The sequence below is a fragment of the Harpia harpyja genome, chromosome 3 (genome assembly GCF_026419915.1).
Source record: "Harpia harpyja isolate bHarHar1 chromosome 3, bHarHar1 primary haplotype, whole genome shotgun sequence".
NCBI classification, from domain to species: domain Eukaryota; kingdom Metazoa; phylum Chordata; class Aves; order Accipitriformes; family Accipitridae; genus Harpia; species Harpia harpyja.
In genome coordinates, this window is record NC_068942.1 from 6513973 (window position 1) to 6532345 (window position 18373).

Sequence of the window (18373 nt, forward strand, 5' to 3'; positions counted from 1 at the left end):
ACTTAACGTATTCACAGTCATGGCAGAAACCTACACAATATTTGCTGATGACATAGCTTAAACAGCTTCAGCTGACCATCAAAACCAAACCACAAATCACCCATAAAGATACATTGACAAAAAAATTCTATCACATATTTCAGAACAATTCCAAACAGATAATTGATAACCAAATAAATACTAAGAATGAAAAGACTGACTCATATGTTTAGCTAAAAAGTGCAAGCTAGTTAAAATGGAGAAACTAGATCCTAATTTTAATCGAGTAGAAGAGTGATTACCAAACATTAATATAAAAAAAAAAAAAAAATCCTGCTTGACAACTGACTCCCACTGGAACAATACTGGAACTGTCTCATCTACATCTCACATATGAAAACGACAGCATGATATACTGATGTTTTAATGAAAGAAAATAACAATCTCTATTTCATAAATTTCTCATTAATATGCTTTTCAAAATTAAATCTATTGTGGACAAGAACATTAGTTTCATTTACAGGAGAAGAAATTTCTAGATTACATGTATTCGTTCTAGTTATTACTATCATCACCCATCTTAGTGTTCTGTGTGACCCAAATGCTTTATTATGCATCTTAAAATGAAAGTGTGAATTTGTCAGCGAGAAGGTTACTAGCAGAAAAGAAATGGATTTGCTACCTTGAAAAATATGTCTGGGATATGACTCTGGAAAAAGATGTTGAGATCAGATGAATAATGAGCATAGATTGCTGAATACAAGAGTGTGGAGACTGGCTTAGTAGTTGAGGTTAAACTAGATGACCCTGGGAAGCCTTTTGGATTTTATCGAACTTAATAGCATAAATATAGAAAACAATTTACCCTTAATTTATAGGTCTAAGAGATAAAAAATCACCTAACTGGAGTTTGGTTTATTAGATTCAGACTAAAGAGAACACCAAGAGAAGTCTCTTGTTTGTTGCAACTAATCAGACTCAAAACCCCACCTGCTGCCAAAGATGGTGTTTGGCCCATGCTGCCCGAGACACACATCGTCTTCTGAAGAAAGAAAAAAAGCACTACTCTCTCTATGTAGGGAATGAAACAAGAGCCATCACACTCTTTTTGTCAAAACAGGTCAGTTCCATTTCCGTCATGTTACAGGTGTGGAGCTTGGGGTGTCCCAATTTATAAGCCTTTTTCCCTACTTTCTTTACAGGAAATTCTGATAACATTTCATTCAGACTTTAGTTTCAACAGGGTATAACTTGCTCTGTGCATTACATCACTTTCTCAGGGTTTTATCTTCCCTTGATTTTCTCAGTAGCCTCATCTGCATGAAAACAAGATCTTTAGCTCTTGAGATTTTATCTGCTCAAGCAGCTAATGCAGCATATTAATCACAATTCCTGCATGGGTAGTAGGCATAAATGACCTACTCCAGAATAGAAATTACTTACTATTTGAAGAATAGCATCTTCATTTAGCAGCATCTATTCACTCCTTTTCATACTAGATAGCAAATCCTTTTGGAGACGGTTTATCTAGAGGCCAAAGGAGTTGCAGCCCTCTTGGTTTTCACAGCCTTCTGCAGTGCTCGCTGTCCATCACATAGTGAGGAAGAGGCTGGGCCACTGCTCATTATTCTATTCAATACTGCTCTATCCATATTGACCTTTTCCTTTTAAAGAAAAAAAATCTAGTATTCTTATTGACAGCAAAGCTGAACCGGGAAATCTCCGTGATGTGACACAACAAACTTCAAAACTCTGTTCCTCCTTCATCAGCTGAAATGTGTGAGAGCAGAACCACTGTTGGCAACACATTCCCACTTCCTGACTCTGTGATTCATACAGAAAGCACATTTTAAACCCTTTCAGAATTCAGAAAGATAGTCATTGTACCAACTGGAAGTTACATCTGAATAAACACTGGTAAATCCCAAGCTGGTGTTGTATTTTCTACGGGATGGCATTACTGGACAAGTCAAGCATGAGAATACTTCTAGCTCTGATCAGTCATTATAGTCTCTAGTAGTTCATAGTGCTGGGGTTCAACCCTTTAGGTCTCTTGCCAGATAATATTAGTTCTTTGAAGCTGAAGAGTAAGTAACCCAAAATACTTAGTACACAAAACCTGAAGCTTTAACTTCTGTAAGTGAAGATTAAACAGCTGGAAGAGGTCTTATAGCCATGCAGCTCAAGCAGGTCAGGGTCTTCTCTTCGTGAATCTAACTTACATGTAACCTGATCTCGAGCACATCCTTGGCACATATTGAAACCATTTTCACAGTTAATGATTTTCTGCCAAGTTTGGCTAGTCCCCCCCTGCCTTTTTTTTTTAAAATAACATTCATAATTTACAGTAATTATTTACCATGTGTGGCATTTTTCTGGCAGGAATGGCTCATTAAATTCTGGCAAGTTTAAAAGCTTCATCAATACAAGCAGTCCTAATCAGTATTTATCTCCTACATTGTTCACAGTAGTCAACCAAATACTAACTTCAGCTCTAACTATGGAAAAATGTGTCAATAATTAGCAATTTCCCTATCCAGAGCCATTTCATATGTTTTCAGTTTGTGGTCCCTAAAAAAGATTAATGATTATTACATCTATTCCAAAACTATTCCAAATAAGAAGTACTATCCTTCAGAAACAGGCATTTACAGGGGCAAAGCTTAAAACACATAAGCAGTATTTTTCAACTACAGTGCATTATTAATCGAGTGCACATCTGCCTCTAGCACAAGAGGAACTTATAATACTGTATAACAATTACATAATAAATAAAATTTCTGTTTAAAAGCAACCCTCAAAAATAAGAGGCAAACTACAGACAATATCCTTTTTAACTTGTTATGTACCAGAACCACTGAAAACAGGGCCACACAGATCCTACAAGGTTGCATCAGATACTAAATGTTTTCCTATCTGATGTGCCAGGAGGATCCTAATAAATATACCAGAGTAATACAAACATTCCTATAAGGATAGTTCTGTTTCCTACACTTTCCTCTACTATCATTAGGTTTCAGAAATGATCCATGGTAAAAGGTTTTTACTGTTTGGGGGTTTTTTTGTTGTTGTTTGTTTTTTAGGGGTTTTTTGTTGTTTGGTTGGTTGGTTATTTTTTTTACTTTGCCCTCCAAGACTTCCAGACTCCCCACTTTCCCCAAGTTTACACTGAACCTGAGTGCAAGTCAATTTTGCTCCCCGGCTCTGGAAAGAGGGGTGGGAGTGAAGGCCTTCGTAGCATACTCCTTTCTCTAGACTCCTCACCTAACAGTTTGCTCAGGTCCTATTCAAACCTATTCACCAGTGAAACATCCTTCCACTGTAAGTATTTCTCAAGTACTACATAATTTTATAGAAGGAAAAAAATAGCCTTTTAAAGCTGGTCACTTTTGGTTGGTAAACAGACTTTCCATATATATGCCTGGGTGCACAGATTATTAGAATATTTGTATGGCTGTCCATGTCCCAGTTTTAAAACCTGTGACTCTTACAGCTTTATAGATCAGCTACTAAAGCTGAGAAAATCCTGCATGTCCCGCTCTACTTCAGCGCTGCAGCCAAGGAGCAAATACAAAAGGATGCTGACATAGCTGTTTTAATGATAGGGCTGATTAAGCAGACAAATGCTCATGTATTCTTTCCTTTCTATGCCACAGTAATCTCATTTCTGTATTTGTTCCAATATTTTGGAAACATTCTTTAAGAATATTACAACTATTTCAGACAATAAGACAATGTATTGAGCAATAGCCTTGATTCTCAAAAAGAAACATCTTTTCCCATGCATATTAACTAAAATGTTTCACTGAACCCAGGACACAATTCAAGATTAAATACTTTGTAATTCTTAACTATATCCAAGAAAAGAAATACATAAACAAGCTCTCAGTCTCATATAATTCTTTAATAAAATTCTGTTAAAGAAAGTCAGTCAAGAAACGGAAAACATCTATTTAGCTGCAACTGATCTGAGGAACTCATCATTAGTGAGGTTTGGTTTAAGAGCATTAGTACTTTACCCAACATGCTTTTTTGTTGTTGTTGTTTGTTTCAAACACAAAGTCTAGACTCTAAGACACATCCAAATGCTGGTAAAGGAGGTGAAGAGCGGAGGGGCACCAGAACACAGCTCCTCTATGTCGACCAAGGGCTAATGCAACAACCAGGGTAACCAAAAGCCAGTTAGCAAGGCCTTAGCCCAAACAAGGCAATCCGGGTCACATATAAGAGCTACAACATTTATGTAAGATTCACCAAAACTTTCAATTCAAGGCAAGAACAACAAGTACACCAACAGACTGGAAAACCGAAAGGGGGCTGTGCAGGCAAACGTGTCTAATTTTTTCAAATAATTATCAATTGGTCTAAAGAAAAGGTATAACTTCTTTATGAAAAATCTTGCATCTCTTATGCTGAGCACAGCAGCAGATTCTAAACTTACCTGGAATATTTACACACAGAGACCTAGGAGCATAGAGATACTATAGAAAAAGAGTTTATTAATTTTTACAGTGGTTTTAAATACCTAGAAATTAGATTTAAGAGAATAATATATCCTTAAAGGGGAATTTCTCATTTCTTTGGTTTGATAAGGTGAACAGAACATACCTGTTACATACTTGTTGCTATCACACACAGACACAAGGGAAAGATCTTCCCATTCGTACATTAAGGTCTCAATTTTTATATGCTTCATTTAAACTTTAGCCAGCAAAAGAGAAGGCTGAGGAAGAAGTGGTTACTAGCCTTTTAAATTTGACACGTTCTGTGGAGAACTGAGAATGGGGTCAAACATTTACATGCGACAGGCTTTTCAAGGGGAAGCAAAAAGTGGTGTCAGTAGGCTAAGGGTCAGAAATTTGCTATCACTCATTGATAAGTTAGGCAATGTTTACCCATCTTTAACAAACAGCATCTCAACAGAACTTGACTGAAGAAGAGAAATTTATAATGTAAAGCCACAAAGACAACTGTTCTGCAGACAGAAAAAATACCTCTCAGTAATCTGAAGGATGCTCACAGCCAGCCAAACGTGTATCTAAGAGCAATGTTTTATTTCAAGAGCGCGTAATCTCCTGTGCCATGACATAGAGTCAAGATAATTCAAAACTTTTAAAGACAAACCCATATTAATTCAAATCAGTCATGAAATCTATTATCCTCACACTTTTTACCTGTATGCCTCCATCCTAGCCTTTTAAACTAAGCTGCCCTTTTCTCATGTTTGTACTAAGAATTTAATTAATTTCAATTACTACACCTTAAAAATTTTGAAGCATTGACTGAAATTCTGAGTTCACCAAAATCAACGGTAGTTTTCTGCAGGGCTTTAGTGGGCCAGGATTTTTTCATTCTCTCTAAACAGAGTTATTTTAGGTTGTCAAAATATTTATTTTCCCACTTAAATTTCTATTCCTCAGTATATCAGCATTAAATGAAGATCTTGGATCATATGATTTCAGACTTCTGCTGTGCATTAGACATATTATCTAGCTTGCAACATTACGCTTAAATTACTGTGGTAAGTTTGACAACACAGGTACAACAGATTTAATATGGGGAGTGGTAATAGGACCAGAGGCCCTAAGTAGTCCTCTCATGCAGCAAAAATATGATTGCAAACAAAGAAACCCTGTTAAAGAACTTAAATCCTTAGTTTACAGAACTTCACACCCCAAAATTTGGAAATTCTAGGTTTATGGTTCTATATGCAACCTTCTATTTTCCTTGTGCAGCCTATGTACTGAAGAATACAGGAATCCTCAAGGCAGGGAAAACGCAATCTTATCAACAATTGTACCATAGAGCACGAGAATTAAACTCTTACCAACATTAGTAGCTCGAGAATTAAAACTTTTACCAACATTATACCGCTTTTGTAAGGATTTTCAGCGTCTGTCTTCCCAAACGCTCCCCCTCGCCCCCCCAATCTTATATACCACATTTTCATCAGCAATTCTTCAACTCTTCAGTTGTGTTTCCAAGACTGTATAAACTACAGATTAACTACATTAGCTAGCAGTAGAGCAGGCTATCATCCTTGAGAGACAGAATAGAGTGATGGTTGCATGAATGCAGAATAGAGTGATGGTTCCATATTCTTTTTTCTCTCAATTCTTCTTCCAGAAACTGGGGTGGGCTCCAGCCTCAGGTGATGTCGCTTCAGGACAGGGAATTAGGTCACTGGGACAAGCACTGAGTTCTGGCAAGGAAAGCGTGTTACAGCCTAATTTTTTCCCTAATCCTAGACCTTCAAGATGCATCAGAGACAGCAGAGGGCTATTATTTTTATGCCAACTCCAGCATCTCCAAGTGCTACTTTTGTTCCAGCAACAGCAGTGCTTATACCTCAGAGGGTCCAAGAGGTAGTCTGGCGGGCTGCCAAAGCTCTTCACAGAAACAAAATTAAAAAGAAAAATGTTCTTTCAGTGACAACTCATCAAAAGCACAAGGAATGTAATGGGTGACACAAAAGGCAGCTTTGTAGCCTCAGGGCTACTTCCCCCTACCAAATATCAAACAACTACAGCAAGTAAAGGAAGTATGAAAGCTTCTCATTGCAAAGGTCACAAGTCTCTTCTGTATTGCAAAGCATTAGGCAGATCTCATACAGAAATTGTCACCATTTCCTCCCACAATGATGAAAGAATTAAGAACAGGCAAGATAATGCCACTGTTTGGTAAAACAGTACTTACAAAGCTTTTCAGGGAACATCCACAGCTTTGCATTTGCAATTTAACACATGAAAAAAATGATTGATGGTGTCATCTGATCATAGGACTGCAAAACCAGGAACTCCTAATTCTTAACTACAATGCTTTAGCATTAATTTCCCCCCTCCTCCTCCATTTTTTTTTCCATTTTATTCCATCACTGCAGTTAAGTGTCCAATATCATATAATCTATATTGTACAAATAGCATAGCATATCAGCACATTGTTGCCATTTTCTGTGCTCTTCTGAACCGTAGCGAATGAGAAGAGAGCAGTACATATTCTTTGAAAGGGAAATACACTTTTTTTTTTTTTCTAATTAAATGCAGAGTATTTTCACAAACCAGCTTTTCTGTACACAGTGGAGCTCTTTGGAGGTTAACTCCATGCTAAATGAAGAGGGACAGTGAGTTTATAATCTGTTGTGTGCTCTCACTTGGCTTGTGTCATTAACTATTACAACTTTTTACTAGGTCCAACACATCAACACCTTCAGAGCTAACATAAGGTGAGCAAAAGGTCTGCTATCTGGTAGACTGAGTTATAACAAGGAACATGTACTTTCCTGGCCTGTTCCAATTCATAAGCCATGACAGTCTTTTCTGGGAGTTATTAAAGCTTTTGATGCCTACTTTATTTCAGTCAACAGAGAGGAATGCACATGAAGAAATCTTGCCTCTTAGGCACAGAGAAGCTTATTTGTCCTTCTAAACAAAGTGCTTTACAGTATCTTAACATTTCTGTTACTAAGGGGTGCAGCCTTACAGCTATTTCTAATAAGGCACTGACAATAACTCTGACATAATTATAAGCGATTCCATTGGATAAGCAATGAAATAAACTGCTGTGAAACGTAATTCTGCTGTCAGTCACAGCTATTGCCAAGACATCTACTTGTGAAGCAATCCCACTTGTCCTGAGAACAAGTCATTCTACTCAATCAGTGCTGTTGTGTTGAAAGTTTCATTTATTTATTGCTGAAATAATTGCACCTGAAGATCAAACTGATGGATTAGCTCTGCACCAGAAGTATGCATCTTGTTATGGTAGTAGGTAGTTGGTTTTCAGCCAAAATCAACTTTTGTAAGTGAACTTTTCAGATATGGTAGTAAATAGAGCACATTAAAAGTCTTCATTACTGCACTAGTTAGCTAAGGTAAAATGTTTACAGAACCAGGTTTTACAACAGACAACCTTTTGGATCTTTAAATGGCAACCTCATGTTTCATTTAAGAAAATGAAATCAGCCTTTAGTCCAGTGCTTTGTAAAGGAAGCCTTAAAAAATAAAACCGAATCAAACATCTCTGAGATGCAAGTTCAACTCTGCACCAAACCATTCACCTCACATATAAAAGGAACAACATATTTGCAGTATATCCCAAAGAATCACAGTATATCCCAACTGACATGTACAGAACAGAATTGAGTATGAAGAGAAATGCTGAGTCTTGCTTTTTCCTGTCATCATTCATGTCCCATTTCCACATTAGAATCCATTGTTTGCTCTGGGCTATGACAGACATTGCAAGAAGAACTCCTGCCTTACTTCCCTAAATCTTTTTTTTTTTTTTTAACTGAACTCACAGCATAGGCTGCTTGAGAGGTTAGAGAATCAATCCTGCTGCTGCAAAGCTCATCTGCCTGGTAAAGGGCAAAGTCAGTGAGATACTAGGGAAGGAAAAGCTTGCTCACATAAGAGACCCTATAGTTATTAACAGTTGGGAAGAACGTGAAACTGATACTCTGAGGGAAAAATAATTAGAAGAAAAAAGACATGGAACTGAGACTATTAGTGGCAGGGAGGCTTTTTTGACCCACAAATCATTGATAATTTTTGACATACATGGGGCTAAGCATAGATGGATTTCTGAATGCACCTCTTGCTCAAAGCGCTTTTTAAAATCACAAAGCTATTACTAGAGAGGATGTTCTGCCCTCTGAGTATTTTTATGTTATTTTATTTTTCCTGCTCCAAAATAATCCATGTACAGTTAAGTCATAGCAATCACCACACAACAGCAAATCTGCCAAAATATTGAATAAGAAGGCAAAAGCACCTGGTTCTTCCTTTCATATGTTTTGCAAGAGGAGAGAATCGTGAACATATGAAAAAGTATTGGGTGACCATGAGTGGAAGTTTACAGGTTAATTTACAGGACAATCTAAATCAGGAGAATTAGCTGTGATTGAAGATTCAGTGGGTTTGTTTTCCTTTTCTTTTTTAATGTCCAGAATGTGTATATTTCTCAAGCTAACTGCAAATGCTAAGTGACATCCCAGGTCCTCACACAAATTAATCCCTTCACTAACAAAAATAATTCATAACATACTTGTACTGAAGCTCCCTATTATCATTAACTGATTTTATCTTCAGGACAATACTACTAAGTAGCATCCCTACTTCACAGATAATGAAACAACTCATAGGATGGATTAAATGACATGCTGTAAGCTACATACAATGCTTAGGACTGAATCAGTATTTAAATCTAAGTCTCCTGAAGACCCAGCTTACTGTCCTAAGAGATGAAACTTTACTGTCTGCCCCATGTTAGAACACCTCCATTGGTTTTATAACAGCAGAGGCAGGTCTGACCCACTGCGCTGTTCTCATTCTCCTGACTATTAAGCTAGTACACACTCAAACCTCTCAGACTTTTCAGAGTTGACAATGGCTGCCAGCTTTACTAGCTAATTTCCAGACATCGACATATTTGAGAAGCAAGAGCAATACAGCAGTTAGAAGAAGGCAGGAACTAGTATGCTAGATCTTATAACAGTTCATGTGTTAAAGCATGTAACAATCCTGTGGACGATATTCCTTGAGTTGCTGTCAGCATCTCAAGCTTCCCAAAATATTTATTAATGTACGTTTAAAATGTTCTATTTAAGTGACCTAATAATCCCTAATAAAACTTTACATTTCTTAGGTGATTGCAGAGAAAAGATTGTGGAGTGTAGCAAATGCCTGGTGTTTTTTTTTTTTTCTTTTTAAAAAAGAAACTTGTATGGTATTTTAGAGATCACTGTCAAGCAAGAGGAAAAAACAGCAGTAAATCATCCAGCACCTGCAATAACTAGATAAGAGAGCAACAATTAATCTTTGGTCTTAAAATATTTTGCCTCAGAAAAAGCGTGAGAACTGTGATAACCAAAATGAAGAAAGTTTACCACATGCCAAAACAAGTTTACCACAAAATATCATCTGAATCCAATTACTTCCCATGTCATATAACATTGCCCAGGGCATGAACAAGACTCCCTTCCTGGTGTAGCCCGTTTTTCTTTTCAGAGTGCATAAATGAATATTTTCCAGACTTCTCTACTTTTCTAGTTTTTCCACAACCCCTTCCCCTCAAATCACAACCTCTCACAAACAGGAATGTGGATCCCTATGCAGCAAACAGAAGCTGACTGACTATAGATTTGCTCTTCTTAATTATCTCTCATGGATGTTTAAAAGCAGTCCCCATACTCCCATGGCTCCACAGACCACAGGTGGGAACCTCCCCTGTATATTTCTCCTGAAGACTTTTCAATCTTCTGGTTGGCCTCATTTGTGATTTCTGGTTTACCAGATTTTCCAAATAGGTCTTATTTTTTTCCTCCTTCCCCCCAACCCTCCCAGAACAAGAGACCAGAAGAGCTTTAGGCATCAGTCCAAGATTTCCAGAGGCCCCACAGCCCAGCCATCGTGCCAACAATCTGTGTGCACACAGTAAGGACATCTGATGCACTCAGAATGTGTGGGACTCGCTGCATAGGCAATATGGAACACATATGCACATATTTCCATCCTAAATCCTACATAATACACCCCAGATATTTCCCTCTCTTTTTCCTGCATGGAGTCAAATGGAGTTGTTGAAACTCTGACGAATCCCAGCATTTTTTATAAATTCATTCCCTCTGATACACCTAATATTTTCCCATGACATTTGCTTTCAAAGGCATTTTGATATCTGCTTATACCTTTCACACATTTCTAGCTTCCATAACCATATGTTAGTCTGGAAATAGAATGAGGTGACAGTGCACTGCCCAAGCTTTGAATTACAGTTTCTCTATACCTAAATCTTGTTTGGGCTGGTAAATGCAGTTGCCACGTGGCCATTTCTGACATTCCTGCTGACTTATAATCTAGACAAGTGAGGAAAGGTAACTAAGCAATAGAGATTTCTCAGGTTCTCAGATTTATTTTTTCACAATAAATAATCCCATCCTTTTTCAGCGCAGAACAGTGTTTTAGCCTTGCTTAACGGGTGGTTGAATGATCACTCTAGAGAACTTTTTTGCCAACAAAATCCAAACCATCTAAAATACTATAAGCCATGTGATGCCATTTATCAAATATACTATTTCTTTAAGGCAAGCGGTAAAGAGGTAAGATAACATGCTCTTGTTTGATAGCACTGCTAACTATACAAGCTGCAACTTGGTAAAAAACAAGTCTTAATTATGCTGTTTCCTTGATATTATGCTACAAGATGCCCCAGAATGAATCATAGTAGAGACTACCACATGCTTTTACTTTTATTTGTATATTTTACTTCTTTGCTAGAGTATTAGGATCTGATGAACGCATGGGAACAGATTCTGCTTTTAAATTATGGTGCTGGAAATGCAGACCAACTTCCACAGCCTACAATAAATTCAGTACAGATTTATATTGTGGTAACAGAACAGAAAGTGACCTTTGGCTTCTGCACCACCATTTTCCCGATTTGTATTCATCTGGTAAATTAGTTGCTTGTAACAATGGTAGCAGATTATATAGTAAACTTTATTAACATGTAGGACTTGGATTATAAACGTTCACAGTTCAGAAAACTAAATATTATTGCCCATGAAACCCTAACATTGGCTTTTTACTATCCTTTTAACATGCAGAAAGCAAAAGCTGTTTCTGTTTTTCAGCAACAGTGTTTTCTTGACTCCTGTATCTCCTTAAAACATGATGTTATACACGTGATGAACAACTACTTGTTCTGCAAGCAATAAAAAAAAGAAAAATAGAATATTTCATTACTACGAAGGAACAAATTAAATAAAGGGGGAAATGTCACTGAAAAACTACCTCTAAAATAATGAAATATGCATATATATTGTCTTGTGTAAAACATAGCTCTTTCTAAACAGACTGTATTTAGTCCAATTTTTCCCCAAAGTTAAACCCACAAAGTGTAACTAAGACTAGGTCCAGAAAATAAAGACAAAAATCCTGAGTGAGACAAAAGTCAAAGTCTAATTTCATTCTTTGATTATGTTTGAGAATTATTTACGTGCAAGCAAGCATACCTAAAGGCTTTATTACAAGAACAAAACCAAACTATCTACTATAGTAGACACTGTCCAGGATATTATGAATACACTGCTAATAATTAACATTGCATGTGAAGCTAAAATAAGGAAGAGAGTATCAGATACAGAATACAGAAAATATATTTAAAGTAAAATAAAATCAAGACTAAGCCAGTAAAAACCTCAAACATCTGAATTATGTAGCAACTGTTGGACAATGTTCAGTGTGTTGCAGCAGAGAACTGATGGCAATGCATTCCTAGTAAATTCAAACAAAAGTATTTCTCACAATAGCAAAATTGGAAGAGAACAGACTAAAGCTGGCATGACATTGCTTTTAGCCTGATTTTACTGATATTTACTAATTATACAAAATTACATATTATATAAAAGGCATAAGAAAGGAGCTGTGGAAAATAAGCAGCTATACCAAATAGCCTGTCATTTCCTTTTTCATAAATGGCTATATCTAATCACCTTTCTTCTAAATTATTATTTCCAACTGAAGAACAGTTAAATGAGAATATTATATAATTTATGAATTATTACTAAAAGTGATACATTAGGGCTCCTGAGAATTATGTAATATTAAGAGATGTTAAAATTACATTTCTTGCAGAGATTTAAGAGAGCTTTAAGAGTTGCGTCCTTTGCCAAAAACATTAGCATTCAAGTTAAACTCACACTAGCATGCTTAGCTCATTAAGATTGCCTTTTTTTAAGTGCACATAATGCTAGAAGCAAAACACAAGTCTGGACTCATAAACTGCATGAACATCACCGCTGTCATTTTGTTACCCACTTCTTCCTTCTGCCTTAAAGCTGCACATAGGTCACCTCCAGGTACCTTCATTCTTTTCTCTTCAGCCACATGCTCCTCTAATCCTTCAGTCAGCCTACAAATCTCACCTTGCAACCTTCCTTGGTTTTATTTCCGTATTTTTTACTTTGCTGCCCAAACCGTTTTGAGTGCCCTCATCACTCACACTGCACACCAGGTACTATATGACCCATTCACACCCCTCCTGGCGATTCACTGGTGTGGGTCTGATACAAGAAATAAAAGCCTCAGAAATAATAAACTACTAGCAAAACCAGATCTCTAAAGCAGCAGCATCCTCTGAAGTTTCATAGGGACTCCTTGTCTGTGTTTTAATATAGACTACATATCCCTCAGGGCAAGAGCCAAGTAATTTATGAGATAATTAAAAAAACAACGGCATTATACTAATTCATTCTTCAAAGAGATATCCTGAGATAACAGTATGTATCACTCACCTAAATCTGCAAACAATATGCTATCTATCAAAAATAGGTAACTGTCAGTTAAGGTAACTTCCCAGTACCACGCATGCAGGTCACTCTGTAATCTGGTCCACTCACAAAATCAACACAGTCAGGGCAGTTTAAGCATCAAATTTACAGGCTTTTAATGTAATCCTGTTGGTATTTTCTTCAAGCACTTCTAGTAACTGTTCTCACCCACTACAGGGTGCAGCAAACAGAGACTTTAGAAGTTAGCATCCCAGTTTGCATGGTGGCCGATGCAAAGCAGGCCCTAAGAGTCTGCCTCAGACAACATGGGATTGTGCCACAGCCATGGCGGGAGGTACTACAAGGGTCCATCCCCACCACCCACTGGAGAAGATACCCTGGGAAATCAGAGGCCTCAAACACAACAAGAGTTCCCGAGGGAGGGTGCTGCCACCGAGGACTCAGGCTGCAGGGTGACACCAGCCTCAGAGTGGGAGACACACTCTGGCTGGTGCACTGAGTCACCAGCAAAAGGAGCTGTGGGAAGAGGCAAACGGACTCTGTAGCATCACGAAGAATAAACAGGACATGAACCAGGTCACCTCAGGGACCTTGCAAAGGTTTCTGGAGGATGTTGGGGTAAATTTCTTCATACAGACACTACATAGGTCACCTTTCAGATCTGCTACTCAGGAAGAAGGAAGAACTGGTTGGGGATATGATAATCTGTCACAGCCTTGGCTGTAACAACCATGAAACAGTGGAGTAGCGAAGACAAGTAGCAGAACACAGACCCTGGCCTTAAGGAAAAACTGGCTGGATCATCAGGGTCTGGGGATGGTGGTTAATGGTTTATACTCTAACCTGGAGGCTGATTACAAGTGAAGTACCACAGAGGCGTATGAGACCTATCCAACTTAGTGTCTGTGGTGGGCTGACCCTGGCTGAACACCAGGTGCCCACCAAAGCTGTTCTATCACTCCCCCGCCTCAGCTGGACAGGGGAGAGAAAATATAACAAAGAGCTTGTGGGTCAAGATAAGGACAGGAGAGATCACTCACCAATTACCATCACGGGCAAAACAGACTCAGCTTGGGGAAAATTAAGTCAATTTATTACCAATCAACCAGAGTAGGGTAATGAGAAATAAAACCAAATCTCAGAAAACCTTCCCTCCACCCTTGCCTTCCTCCCGGGCACAGCTCCACTCCCGGATTCTGTACCTCTACCCACCCCAGCGGCGCAGGGGGATGGGGAATGGGGTTTACGGTCAGCTCATCACACGTCATCTCTGCTGCTTCATCCTCTTCAGGGGCAGGACTCATCACATTCTTCCCCTGCTCCAGTGTGGGGTCCCTCCCAAGGGAGACAGTCCTCCACGAACTTCTCCAACATGGGTCCTTCCCATGGGCTGCAGTTCTTCATGAACTGCTCCAGCGTGGGTCCCTTCCACAGGCTGCAGTCCTTCAGGCACAGACTGCTCCAGCGTGGGTCCCCTGCGGGGTCAAAAGTCCTGCCAGCAAACCTGCTCCAGCATGGGCTCCTCTCTCCACAGATCCACAGGTCCTGCCAGGAGCCTGCTCCAGCACGAGCTTCCCACAGGGTCACAGCCTCCTTCAGGCACCCACCTGCTCCGGCGTGGGGTCCTCCCCAGGCTGCAGGTGGAGATCTGCTCCACCGTGGACCTCCCTGGGCTGCAGGGGGACAGCCTGCCTCACCATGGTCTTCCCCACGGGCTGCAGGGGAATCTCTGCTCCGGCGCCTGGAGCACCTCCTCCCCTCCTTCTGCACTGACCTGGGGGTCTGCAGGGCTGGTGCTCTCACATGTTCTCACTCCTCTCTCCGGCTGCAGTTTCTGTGTGCCCCGCAACTTTTCTTCCTTCTTAAATCTGTTATCCCAGAGGCACTACCACCATCGCTGATGGGCTTGGCCTTGGCCAGTGGTGGGTCCGTCTTGGAGCCAGCTGGTATTGGCTCTGTTGGACACAGGAGAAGCTTCCAGCAGCTTCTCACTGAAGCCACCCCTGTAACCCCCCCCCCCCCCCCCCCGCTACCAAAACCTTGCCACACAAACCCGATACAGTGTCTTTACCAATGCCAAGGAGGGGGTACTGGAACACCGCCCACCAAGTTGTGGATGAGGGAAAACTGGGGAAATGGTTGATATGCTTGAGGGCACAGCTGCCATTCAGAGGGAACTAGACAGGCAGCAGGAATGACCCACAGGAAATTCATGAAATTCAATGAGGACAGATACAAAGTCCAGCACCCATGATGGACTAACCCCCTGCAATGGTTCAGGTAGGGGATTGACCGGCTGGAGAACACCCCTGCAGAAAAGGATGTGGGGTTTCCAGTGGATATCAGGCGAAACTTGAGCCAGCAGTAGACCCTGGTAGTGATAAAGACCAACAGCATCAATAGGATATATTGGCTGTATCAACAGGAACACAGTCAGTAGACTGAGAGAAGTGATTACTCCCCTTTACTTAGCACTTGTTGGAGCACGTTTGGGTCACTCAGGGGACCTGAATACAAGACAGAGTTTGATAACTTGGAGCAAGTTCAGTGGAGAGCCACCAGGATGGTCAGAGGCTGGAGAACCTGCTCTGGGAGAGGAGACTGAGGGACACAGGCTTGTTCAGATTGAAGAGGAACTTACGAGCAGCCTCCACCAGTACCTATGGAGAGGTGACCGAGATGATGGAGCCAGGCTCTTTACAGTGGTATACGACAGGAGAATGAGAGATTACAGGCATAAACTGAAACAAGAAGTTCTGACTAGGTATAAGGAAAAAATTCTTCACTATGAGGATGATTTAGCACTGGAACAGGTCATTCAGAGAGGGTGTGGAATCTTTGTTCTAAGCAGTTTTCAAGACCTGGCTGGACAAATCCCTCAGCAGCCTGGTCTGAATTCAGAGTGGACCCTGCTTTGAACAGGAGGATGGATGAGAGACCTCCTAAGGTCCCTTTCAACCTGATTGAATCTATCTGCAATTAGTATTTTACTTCGGACCAGGTGTTTGCTTTTGAAATGGATCAGATTGCCCATACCTATGACACTTCTCTGCTTGAGCTGCAGAGTTATCTCAGAGTACATAAAACAAATTCATTTGGGATGAAATTAAACCAAAAGGTGTGCATCAGCCGCTAATGAGCAGTAGTCTGTTGGACCAGGCCAGAGAAAGCTTAAAGTACTCCTCTTTATCAAAACCATGTATAATGTGGATGCTAGGTACTCAGTACCATTTTGCTTTACAGATGCACTTCTATTGTGCCACGCTACTTGCTAATGTAGACATTGTCATCTGAAGAGTTACATTTTTCCATTTCAGCAGATGAAAAGGAGCACTAGCATATAAACCCCCTACTTTTTGGCTTTTTGATGCTGACAAACTTTGTCCAAGGATAGAAATGCATGCTACCTGCCTGCAAGACTGAATGTATATATTCTCACTAGAGCTATGCAGAAGTCTTTTTGCCCTTCTTAACAGTTGCTGCACATTCTAGGCAAGATCAACAAACAAAGCAGTGTTTTTCTCAATTCAGGTCCTCCTGCACTGGAGGATTCCAAATGGGAGAGAAAAGCAATAAAGAAATGTGAAGTCCAAGTCTACATCAAAGTCAGGTGACAGTTCATTCATTTTTTAAACTTTTTGCTGTATATGACATTTTGATAAATAGAGGAGTTATCTGGAAAAGCCAGACTGTGAGACTTAATTAAAAGTATTGGTCCACCCAACTGAACATTCAACAGAGATGCTAGTATAGCATGGTGGTTTGTAACTCTCTGAACAAAGGCCCACATAGCATCTCCGAAAACTTCTATAACAGGAAAAAGCCTGCAACTCCCAAGAAAGCCACCTCTGTACACATAGGAACGATTTAACCCCGTTACAGAGAAATACCATTTCCTCTGCAGTTCTCTTCAGTATATAACCTAATCATGCAGACAGGATACCTCCTGTGCACCTCATTGTTTTTATTCTCTGAACAGCTAGGCACCGAGGCTGATTGTGCTTATGGAACTTACTAAGGGGGAAGGAAGACAAGAGCCTGGCCACCAGCATTTCCTGAACATGGAGCTTCGTAAATTGTCAGGAGTGAATAATCTGCAGATTGCACACAGCGCAGGAGACCGCCCTTCTCTTTATCAAGGCACACACTACATAGAAGCATTTGGACATGAAGCACCCTAGAAGAACACCACTTTAACAGCCATATCTCTTTCCCTTTTGAAGGTTTACAACATTACAAGATTTTGGAGCCCATATCAGAAAACCATATAAACCAATGCAAAGAATATTTTTATTTTAAAAACAAACAACACATTTAAAATGTCTAACATTAACCTTAACTCATATTGAAAAATAAAAGCACAGTTCTCAAAGTTTCAATCTGGATTAATCTTTTATGGATTGGATCATACCCCATCTGCTGCTACTTCAGGAAAAAAACTAGCTGATCAGCTGATCATCATAACTACTGTAGGGCTACCCTCCTTTACAAAACTTAAAGGTAAACCTCTTTCTTACACAGAACTTACCAATGGCCTTTGTGTAATGTCTGGCTCCAAGTAACAGCTCTGGAGCTCTGTACCAGAATGTCACCACGACTGGATCCAAGTCTGCCAATGGCTTCAAAGGTGAGTTGAACAATCTTGCAAAACCCATATCAGCTGGGGGGTGGGGTGGGGAGAGAAAAGAACATTTAAAATTTTAATACAAATAAATCAGAATTTAACAGTATTGCCAAAAAGCAATTAAAACAAAAGCTCAAAAACCTTAAAACTTACAAATCAAAGTTTCTAAGAAAGCAACAAGTTACTTGTAGCAATACTGGGCCAAATTTATCTATCTAAATTCCATATACTTCATTTATAAGACTATGAAGGACGACGTTTGACTTCTAAGTGTTTTCATGATGGTATTGTAAAACTTTACATAACACAGATGCCTGTTTATTTAAATAGGACTGTAACAGAAACCTGGTTAAATAAAGACAATAGTAGTAGGTCTCTAATGTACATTTTCTCTTTTATTTTTATATATGTTTACAAAACTGTGAGCCCTTGTGACTGCTATGTATTTACCCAAAGTGCAAAACCAAAACAACTGCAGT

General features: G+C 39.5%; 1 protein-coding gene across 4 annotated transcripts in view; it reads right to left on the reverse strand.

Annotated features, from left to right (window-relative positions):
- Nucleotides 1–18373, reverse strand: part of CDK19 (cyclin dependent kinase 19) — a 128903-nt gene that overhangs the window by 18429 nt on the left and 92101 nt on the right. For all 4 annotated transcript variants that reach the window (XR_008234272.1, XM_052781266.1, XM_052781267.1 and 1 more), the window contains one exon: nucleotides 17799–17930. Coding sequence is in view for 3 of the 4 variants with exons in the window: in XM_052781266.1 (XP_052637226.1) it covers nucleotides 17799–17930 (132 nt within the window). In the remaining variant the exon portion in view is untranslated. The remainder of the gene's footprint in view (nucleotides 1–17798; nucleotides 17931–18373) is intronic.